At 41.0% G+C, this 10,871-nt stretch overlaps 3 protein-coding genes across 3 annotated transcripts; 1 reads left to right on the forward strand and 2 right to left on the reverse strand.

The window, feature by feature from the left end:
* Positions 1 to 332: 332 nt before the first annotated feature.
* On the forward strand, positions 333 to 3,017 carry AK88_04627 (uncharacterized protein; the record flags this gene model as incomplete). The annotated part of the gene is made up of 1 exon (XM_012482237.1): positions 333 to 3,017. One exon carries the CDS (start codon positions 333 to 335, stop codon positions 3,015 to 3,017), a length of 2,685 nt encoding a protein of 894 aa, XP_012337660.1.
* A 1,225-nt stretch (positions 3,018 to 4,242) lies between these two features.
* On the reverse strand, positions 4,243 to 8,217 carry AK88_04628 (uncharacterized protein; the record flags this gene model as incomplete). The annotated part of the gene is made up of 1 exon (XM_012482238.1): positions 4,243 to 8,217. One exon carries the CDS (start codon positions 8,215 to 8,217, stop codon positions 4,243 to 4,245), a length of 3,975 nt encoding a protein of 1,324 aa, XP_012337661.1.
* Positions 8,218 to 9,523: 1,306 nt separating this feature from the next.
* AK88_04629 (uncharacterized protein) lies at positions 9,524 to 10,711 on the reverse strand (the record flags this gene model as incomplete). Its single annotated transcript, XM_012482239.1, has 1 exon — positions 9,524 to 10,711. One exon carries the CDS (start codon positions 10,709 to 10,711, stop codon positions 9,524 to 9,526), a length of 1,188 nt encoding a protein of 395 aa, XP_012337662.1.
* Between the last annotated feature and the right edge of the window lie 160 nt (positions 10,712 to 10,871).

Genomic DNA, 10,871 nt, shown 5'->3' on the forward strand with positions numbered 1-10,871 from the left:
TTTTTTTTTTTTTTTTTTTTTTCCTCTTCGAAACATTTGGATTATCTCTACTTCATGCACGACTTATCCATGTTGAACCTTTTTTTTGTTTTTTTTTTTTTTATGAACTACCCCCTGCCAATTTGTTTTAATTGCCCTCCATTTGTGTATGGTCTCGAGTAAATATATATCTACTCATTGCGTGGACCATTGGGCAGGTGTTATTGATGCACATATGCAGGTTGTGTCGTTGTACCTGTGGCCAAGTGGGCCGACCAGACCACATCATCTTCGTCGTATCAAGCGATCCCTAGGCTCGCCGCCAATCATCTAAACTGCGCACGGTTTTACTAATGCCAAGTGCCGACACCAGCGGACCTCGCAAAACAGAAGAATCAGTGTGGGCACGGGATCTTAGAGAGACCTACTTCAGTGCCCTAAGGGCTAAAGGTGTAGGCATAAAAAGCGCAGGTTGTCCTGCGGGTAATTATAACGCTAGCGAACAGAAGAATGATCAAATGATGAATCCAATAAGTGCGACAGATATCCAGGTAGGGGACAACACCCTGCCAGATGAAGACATTCAAAGTAACTTGCATGAAAAAAAAAAAATTTTCTTCGAAGTATACAAAAAGTACTACTTCATTGAAATGACAGAGTATCACAAAAGCAGGGAGAACTGCACCCACAATTTTATTAACTTCCTTGAACGGATAAGCGACAAAATGGCCGAGGCCTTAAGGCATGGCTCCTACAACATTAATAATTTGAATAGATTCTTCAAAGAATTTATAAAAAATGATACCAGCTATTATAATAAAGGCGTTTCCGTGGGAGGTAACACGCGGGTAAATAATTTAACCCAAAGTTTTTTAAACATTGAAAAGGAGGAGTTAGCCAAGGAGGAGTCAGCCAATGGGCAGTCTACACATCTGGGCACCATACAAGGGGAGGAGAATCCCCTTAACAGTCAAGCGGCGAAGGGTGCAGAAGCAGATTTGAAGAAGAAAAAGGGAAGCACAGCTTCTACCATTGTGAGTGAAGGGAAGTCCAAGGGGAAGAAGAACAACAAAATGGACTCGGAGGAAAAGAAGAAAAAGGGGTCCAAAAAACAAGGGCAAAAGGGGGACGCAACAGAGGGCCTAAAAGGGGGCGAAAAAGACGTAGAAAAAGAGGAAGAAAATGCCCCTGATACACCATTCCTAAAAAAGAACAGTGGGAAAAACGCCTCAAACAAAATAAACGAAATGGTAGACAATGTAATAAATATGAACGGAGAGATATGCAATTTGAATCACAGCATTATAAACGACTGGGTAGAGTACGGCTTTATGAATTACAGAAAAATTATGAACAGCATGAAAATCAGTTGTGATGTTATTGATACAAAAATAAACCAAAAAAGTTTAATTATTTTAAAAGACTGCTACTTGAAGGAACAAGAAATATTAATAGAAGCAATGAAGAAAAAAAAAAATGATTTGCTCAAACAAGTAGAGATGTGTAAAATGTATTGGAAGTATTTTGAAAATAGCTATTCGAATTCAGAAAAAATAAGATCAGATGGAATTAAAGATAGTAAAAAGATAAAATGCTCATGGTTGTGTCAAAGGAAATATATAAAAAATGTAAAAGATTTATTAAAAATACAAAATGAATACCTAGACATTATTTATACCAGCGTCAAAACGTTCTTTCAGTTAATCCAATGGAAGAAAAATACAATTAAGGATATCCTTTGTTCATACATTCTTCTATATAAACAGTTTTTAAATTCTTACTTAAATAATATGAATATATTATATGATTCTATTTTGCTTGAAAAAAATATAGACGAAGCTCAGTTCCTGAATTTATCCTCTGTGACCATCGTGGATGATGAAGATTTAATTAAACCAGTTTCTCCCTTTCAGCTTAATGATAATTGTGATTCTATTCCTCAGTTAAACAAGGCATTAAGCTTAATAAAATCTTCCATTATCTTTTATAATCATGAAATTAATGTGAAGTCCATACTCTGCATTTTCTGTTCTAGGATCAGCGGTTACCTCACCAGTGTAGGATTCTTCAACAAGTGTGTGGAAGGTGTAATTGTTATCACGTGGGATAAGTTTATTCACTTTTTTGCAGACGTTGAGGATGCTACCCCACAATGGTCCTACTACATGGAAGACATCGAGTTTAAGTTAGTCAAGTGTAAGACAGACACTAAAAACAACTCCATGGATACGGAAAAGAAGGAAGCCGATGGCGTCATTGATGTGGTGGCGGTTGCAGCGGATGGGGAGGTCGAGCACATCTCTACGGCGGATGTGGCGGCCACAACACCAACACAACCACAAAGTAACAGTTCGAATCAAACAAAAGGGAAAAAGGGAAAAGAGAAAATGAGCGGAAAAGGCACGTCGTCTGGGTTCGCCGCAGCAGACACACCGGAAGTACTGTCCGCCACCGCTAATGGCGCCACCAAAAATGGAGATCGTGATGTAGGTGTAAATGCCCCGAACAGAGAATTTTCAAACTACAGCTCCGCCACTCAATCTACCATTAATGAAGAAAATGATGTAGAAATTCAAATGAAAGAAAAAAAAAAAACACTACTAATCAGTGGGTGGTCCTTTACCTTCAAATGCCCAACCGTGTATCTAACAAATGTGTGTTACGAATTGTTAAGTAATCACCTCTGCTCAAAATATTTTGAGGACGAAAATTCCTTTGCAAAATTCTCCAACATTATTGCAAATGGGGAGGTAAAAAATGACCTCCAGTATATCGAGGAGATGGCCTCCTTTTACAATACCTACATGGAAGACATGTCTCAGGAGACCAAGGATAAGGTCATCACAAAAAACAAACTTGTGAAAATGAAGAATGAAAATTTTGCAAGAGAGCGCATGTCCGTGTCGGATAAAGATGACCTCGCTGGTTCACATACAGAGACATCTCCAAGCAGGGCCAACAATATGGATGATCAAAAAAAAAAACAAAATTTTTCACCCGGAAAATCGTCTGTACGCATTTCACAAGAGGAAAAATGAACTATTGAAAAAAAATGTTAAAATGGGTAACCACACAATAATGCGACTACAACATAGCGGCATGGGGTGGCGGCATGGGGTGGCGGCATGGGGTGGCGGCATGGGGTGGCGGCATGGGGTGGCGGCATGGGGTAGCTGCAGGGATTACTATACATTTTGTCATGTGGAGATGGGCCATACCAAAGCGACGCAGAAACGGAGAAAAATGAGAAGCATATTTTGAACAGCAAGAAAAAAAAAGTTACAAGAGATGTACAAGTTCAGGGAAGGCACGGAATAAATGAAGCGCTGTGTGTGTGCTGATTAGACATGTGGATCGTCCCTCATAGGAATGCCAATCCGAGGAGTAGCACCAACTCTGGGATGTTCATTTCGCCGGTCGACGTTAATAATTAGCGCTCGCTTCATTTTATGTGAAACACGTTAAGAACAGCTATGCACGTAGCTCCAATCAGAACAATCATTTTTGATATTGTTTTTTTTTTTTTACACTTGTTGAGATTTTTTCAGTTGAAGAGGACGCCAAGATTTTCGGAACTGTCCAGTTTCTCTTCACCCCCTCGCCAATTCACCACCTCAGCTTTAACATTAACTTTTTTTTTTTTTTTTTAAAATGTCAAATGGGTAATCAGCGCGTCAGTTATATGAGTACTCATCTACGCATAGTAAGCTAACGAGGGATAAAAAGAGCGCCGAAGTTTTTTCAACAGAGCGATTGTGAATTACTCGATGGGTCCAGTCCCCATTCCCAACGAAATGCAATTCTGCACCGTTCACGATGTCACTTAGTTACGTGCACAATTGCCATGTTGCGTGTCAGCCTCATTTGTTATGACAAGCGAAGTGTTCGTAATTTTTTTTTTTTTTTTTTTTTTTTGTCCCATTTATAATTTTTTGGCTAGGCTGAGGACAAGTTACCAAAATTGAACGCCTCATTTTATATATATATATATTTTTTTTTTTGTGACCCATTGACTGTCCCGTTGGACTACGAGGCTCGCAACCAAGAGGGGACAGGCCGCCTCTCCAGGGAAAGTGTTAACCATGTGCGTGTGCACGTTCTAATCGTTGTGTCTGCCCCCTTTTGGGGGGACTATTTTCTATATTTGCCACCACAACCCCAGGGGATGTGAGCAACTTATTGTGTAAAGAAACGTAAAAAAAAAAAAAAAAGACACCACCAATGACAATGCATGGGTTGTTAAATTGTGCGCGGGTCCCGTATTTAGAACCCGGAAGGACAGATATCCACGCCTCTATGTGCAATGGGATCATTAGAATAACTTTTAATCAAATTGAGAGGAAAGTTAAATCTGCTGTTACTGCTATACTTGTTCCTCACCCCAGCGTAGTTGTAAATTTTTTTTTTCTCCCCCCACGAATGCTCCAGGTAGTTTGAGTTTGTACACCGCTGTTCAACGCTTCTTAATTTCGCGTGTCTCTGGGCCCTACATTTGTCATGTGCCCTTGTGGTGGAGTAGACCTTTTTGAGTGGTGGTATTCTGTTGCAGTATTCCGTATCGGTTAGGGTTAACTTGTTTATTCGTTCCTTTAGCGATTCGTTTTCCTTTACAAGTGCGTCAATTTTTTTTTCCTTCATTTGGTAGTTAGTCAGGAGGACGCGGCGGTCACCGCAGTTGTCACCGCACTGGTCGACATCGCCTCCCTTCCGTGTGGCAACCTTTTCGTCCCGGAAGTTTTTCCCCAACTCAGGGTCGAATAACATCATAATCGCCTTGTTGACGGACTCGGTGTGGATGGTCTGTTTCCTTTTGTTTAATTTTTCCTTGCCCGCTAGAGGGAGACTCCGCATGCTGGTTACATAGGTGCTGCTTCCTGTGACGTTGCCAGTGCCGCTCCTACGGTTGGCATTTCCACCCATATTTTTCTCTTCATTGTTTATCGCAACTAAGGCACTTCCCAGTGAGTTTACCCTTCGTACATCAGGACCCACCACTACATTTGCGTCACTTCCTGTATATGCCTTTCTTTGGGGGAGGGCTTTTTTTGTGTCTAAAGGCTTGGTTAATTTATTAGCAGAGCAATGATCAAATTTGAGTAGAAAGTTCATTGCATCAGTTCTTTTCCTTTCATTTTCAATTTCCCGTAGTTTCCTGTAACAGGCTTTGTAAAGTATATTGGTGTTATTGTTTGAATGTTTTAATTTTTGTATCTCCTCGGCTTTTTCTTTTAATTCTTTTTTATACTCCACTATGAGGCCCTCTAGTTGTTCTATTTGTTTTTTTCTGCTTTTATGTTGAAATGGGTAATATGTCTTTGGTCCTTTAGTGTAAGTGGGGGGTACCCCTTTTGGAGCACACCTGTTTGTGCCGCCTTCCTCTGCTTCGTCTTTGCTGCCTTTCGAGGGGTTCTCATGATTCTCCTCCTTCTCAGCGTTGTCCTCATTCTCGTTGTGCGTCTGCAGCGGGGTGATACCATCAACATGGTGATAATTACACGTCCCCTGCTCTTCCGGTTTCCATTTTAACACTTCTTCCACTACGTGACTGCGATTGGGTGTCTCCCCAAGTAGGTCACACGTGGCTACGCCATCACACCAAGGGGGAGCTTTATCATTCGAGGTAGGCGTATCATCGCAACGTCCTTCGCGTAAATCAGTGCTGTTGGATTTTTCCGCCACCTCATGTTTATTTTCCCCTTCCTCTTTTTCTTCCCTATCTGCTGTATCGTCCCTTTCGTCATTGGGGGCCGAACAACCAATGGGCACATGATCTTCAGTCTCCTCGCCACCGTTTTGCAGGGCGTTGCTTCCGTTGAGCGCACTGGGGGGACTACCCTCCTCGCGTTGTCTCGAATCGTCGTGCCCCATATGACCGCTTCCACCGAGGGTGTTTTTTTCTCCGTCTGAGTGTGGGTCCTCCTTTTCCACTTTCGCTGGTTCCTCCAACCCGTTATACTCCGAGGAGGATACCCGTGCACTAGCAGCCCCCCCATGTACGACCCGTGCACCCTTCACGAATCTGACCAGCGTCGAATCTTGTATGAAGCTATACATTTGTCTAACCATATCCTCCAGGAAAGAAATTTTAGCCCTAGCTGTCACCACTTCACCAGATGCAATAAAATCATGCATCATTCTCGGGCAGTCAATCTTATAGTTGACAAATATTTTAGACTTCAAAACGTTAATTTCTTGTCTTCCGAATTGAACAAGAGGATCTGCCACAAACCCTTCTCTCAGATATTTCTGTTTTGTACAATCTGTGTGGTCATCTACAGGAATGAAAAGGCCTCCTTCCACTCCAGCACTTACCAGATGCTTAATGCTAATATGGGAACAGCCAATTACTTTTTCATTTGTTAGATACGTAAAATTTAGAACCCCTGTTTCTTTGATGTTTATTAATTTATTTTTCATTTTGGCTAGCACTTTTCCATTACACATTCGGACAGCACTTTGCACAACTACAGAAAATTTTTGAGGGTACTCTTTTATATAAACACACTGAAGTAGCTTCTCATTGGAGTACACCCTCACTTGTGTAATGGTCCTCATAAGAATGGGCCTATACAGCTTAAAGTCGATTCTAAAATACATTTGCGTGTTATGAAGGGAGTCAAAAAAGATCATTTCATTCCTGGGCGCATCTAACAGGTGCAGATTTTTACTCTGTCGTGGTACATTTGTGGACACCCCTATGATTCGCTCCTCCGCTTCATCCTGTCTGGGCTTATTTACATCTACGTCTTCAATCATCATACATTCTGTGGTTGGTCTTTTTGTTGAAGAGTACTTTGATGAGCATGTATCTTGAATATGCCCCCCATTTGCTCTCTGCAGAGAAGTGGTGATTCGTGTGTTCTTTGGGGGGGTGCCTTGCCCATGGTGAGGTGATTCTAATGCGCAGTTCCAGGTGGTAACTCGACCAACATTATCCTCTAAGCCCCCTTCTTTCTCTTTCCTCCCCTGTTTGCTTTCGTTTAGAAGCATTTTTTGTGCCCCCAAGAAGCGTCTCCCCGTTTGTTCATAACCTGCGCACGTTCCTTTAATCAGGCCAATTACTTTAACCATCGCTTTGGCATTCCCAGTGGGGTGAAAAATCCCTCTTATTTGTTCTTCCACCACTGGTGTGGTTTTCTCTTCAACTTTTCTCCCCTCATGGGCGTCACCTCCACCTGCAATCACACTAACAGATGCCGCCTCAGAAGTGAAGTAGGAGCGGACAAGAGACTCCTTTTTTGCGTGTTCCCTGGAAGGGGTCATCTGTAACGTCCCCACTAAGTTTTCCCTTCTGTGAACACTTTTCTCTTTCATCTTTTTAAAACTGTTTGCCAATTGCCCTTTTCCACTCTTGTCTGACCTCATTTTGTCGTCTACAGGAAGTGTGGCTAATTGGCCTACGCACAAAATTTCTTTTTCAACTGATAGACTGCTGGAAATGATTTTCTCGTTGACCTGTCCATGCAAATCGCACTCCTTTAAGCTATTATCCTTTTTGTACTTGCACAAATCGATGCTCGTTTGTTTCTTTTTGTACACCTTGCCGCTAACCGCATGGGTGGCGTCCCATTTGTGGGTATACCTATGTGCGGGTTCATGCTCCAAAGGTGAACCCGTTTCAGGAGTCCACTTTTCATTTTTAACGTTATATGCTTTTTTGGCATTCCCCATTTTTGCTAATTTGTGTAGCTTTCTTGTTCGGGCATGAAGGGTTAACAAGCTACCAGTGGGAGATACTCCATCGTTGGGTAAAGGTAGTGTTTTTTTTTTTTTTTCTCTCTCTCTTTCATTTGATGTTTTATCATTCAATGGTTTGTCATTTGGGTGGCAACCTACCATATCCTGGGGCAAGCTACCACAGTCGTCTAAATTCTTGGCGTCTTCATTGTTTGCGTGAATTGTGATGGCACCATTTACACAAGCCTCAACTCCATCGTGTGGTATATCACTCAAGTTGGTCTCCACTCCATCGTGGCTGTTGCTCCAATTGATGTTTCTCAATTCTCTGCAAAATAAAAATGCACCTTTCTTCTTCCTAAAGCTGCTAGTATCATACCAGGAATTGTGCGACACCCTCTGGAAGCATTCATTGGAGTTATTTTTAACATTATATGTGGACACGTTAAAATATTTCGGCTTTATTTCGTACCTGCTGAACAGGTTCTTCCTCCAAATTGCGTTCGTGCATAGGTGTTCCTCGGGCGAGCTCAGCTGGTTTTTTCTGTACAACCCGTGCATGTTGCGTCCGACCCCCGTGGTGGCCACTACTTCTTCCGCTAGTTCCCCCTCGCTGCAATCCACACTCGTCGCAGTTTTAACAATGACAAAAAAAAATTTCAAAATTGGGAATAGACAACTGATACGGGTGTACATGTACTATCTTACCGGTCATAAGTGCAAGGGGTACGAAAAAAAGGGGCCACTACTCGTTACTAAATCTTAACAGTTTTGCTAACCACATATGTGGGTCAATCACACAGAGGGTTATTATGCCTTCACTGTACAATGACGTAAATTTTCTTTTTTTTTTTTTTTGCAAAACTTTTTTTTATGAGAAGGTAGACGAAGTTGACAAATTTAAAAACAACTCTTCGTAGCAGGTGCATACAGAATGTGCGTTCCACGTGGGTATGAACAAGTGTCCATGCGCAGGGACGAAATTGTATGCACACAACTATCTGTACATGTACACACACATTTGATACCCAAAAGGGGTTAAAAATTCAGCACAAAATGGAAAACACAGAAAGACAAAAAAGGGGTAACATTCACGGGAATATATTCCCCGAATTTTTACAATCAAAATTTGTACACATGAAGATGACAAAATTTACTCTACATCGTTTTGGGAATGAGCCAAGTGGACAGAAAATGTTGTAGCTGATGGGCAACGCAAGGTATTTTTTTTTTTTTTTTTTTTTTTAATCCTAAAAGTACGATAATTTTATTTTCTACAAAAAGGGGCAAACTAATGCCGACATTTATGTGCACATATCGTTTTGCCCAATCGGACAGACCTACAAAAGATATATATATATAAACGTAACGGGAACTTGTTTTGGATGTTCCCGCCGGGATATGTGCACGCGTGCATATGAAACAATTTGTCCCTTTTGGACAAGACTTACGTGCAGCTAGGACAAGTACCTTGCGACATTGCAACTGTGCACACAGCATGCGCGTAGAAAAGGTTAGCCTATACGAGTAGTTCTTTTTTAAAAAAAAATTGTAAAAGTGTAAGTATCACATCGTTTTTTTTTTTTTTTTTTTTTCACCACTGGGGAATGCATTTTTGCGTATACATTATTTCTACGCATTTATGCGCAGCGCGAAAATGGGCCCAGGAGGAATGCACAAGTAACACCAAAAAAACAAACAAAAAAAAAAAAATATATATATATATTAAAAAAAAAAAGACGAAAACAAGGAACTCCACCAATGGTGGTGCCCAAATGTGGGGGGAAAAAGAAAACAAGGCTCCCGCGGGTTGCGCTTTGAAGGGCAGCGTTTTGTTGACCACCTTTTATCCGCCCTCCACGCGATGTCATTTCTTCTTTTTCTTTTTCTTATTCTTGTCCTTGCTATTGCTGTCGGTGTCCTTTCCCCCCTCATTCGTTGAGCGCTTCTCCCCGGTGTGGTAAATCTTCATACTTGTTAAAAACAAATCGCGTAGGCCGCATTCGGTGCATATATTAGACAGCGTGCTCATCCCTTTTGGATCGAGCTCGTACATGTGCCTTGGAAGAACTCGCGCATCATCCAAGTCCTCATACTCCTTTAAGGTAATATCCTCCATGCCCCTACAGTCAAAATGCTTCCATCTCAGCTTATTCAAACTGTTAATATAGAAATCGACCTCTTCCTTGGGACCCTCACATATTATTATACCGGGGTACCCTATTTTTGAGTACCCTCCAATTTTTAATTCTTTCGCCCATTTAATTATGTAGTTTCTTTTCACTAAACTAAGAATATGGTGCGAGTAGCACAGGCGTCTAGCTAACACCCTTGGGTGATGGGAATAAGTCATTCCGCTGCAATATAGAAAAGGCACGTGGTCTTTAATAAGTTCGTCTGTGGATGTGTCAAATTCTTCTTCCTCTACGTTTTCTTCCCTTTCTTCTGATGAGGAATAACTGTGGTCTAGGGAAGAGTTATTCCTGTTTTGTATATTTTCCACCAACTCGTTAATTCGGTAAATGATACTTAAAATGCTGTTTTCATGCTCTATATAATTTGGCATATCTTTGTACACTTCCTGGTTCACATAGTTGTTCATGTCTGGAGTGAAATTTTTTACATTTATATTAATGATTAAAAAAGATTTTAGAGGATAATCTTTGGGTAACTCGAAAATTAAATTTATCACATTGTCACTGATGTTTTCATCATTCAATTGCATGTGTATTATTGTGTCCCTCTTTTCGTCATTTTCATTCTGAATGGCTAGCTCTTTGTCCCGCACATAAATCAATTTTAACGCTTCCAATTCTTTTCTTTGTAACTCTTTACACTGAATTAGTACTTTATCTCTTTCACCTTTTCTCTTAATGTCACGTGGTTCACAATCTGCTCTTCCTTCCACATTTGTAATATGCCCTTTTCCCGATTTGTTTATGTTTTCCTTCTTATCCCTTGCCTTGCGATGGCTACCTACTTCCCCGGTGTTACTCTTTCGTGGGTTTTCTTCAACCTGTGCTTCGCTATGATTTTTTTTGCCGTTATGCAACATAGTACCAAACAACGTTCCATACGTTTCAAGCGCTAAAGCGGAACAAACTAATAGATGGATTACCCTTATCCTTTTGGCCTGTTCTGCAATCGGTATGTCATTGACAGTTATTACTGCTTTATCGAAATTGCGCAGATTAAAAAAAAAAAAAAAAAAAAAA

The sequence above is a fragment of the Plasmodium fragile genome (genome assembly GCF_000956335.1).
Source record: "Plasmodium fragile strain nilgiri unplaced genomic scaffold supercont1.70, whole genome shotgun sequence".
NCBI classification, from domain to species: domain Eukaryota; phylum Apicomplexa; class Aconoidasida; order Haemosporida; family Plasmodiidae; genus Plasmodium; species Plasmodium fragile.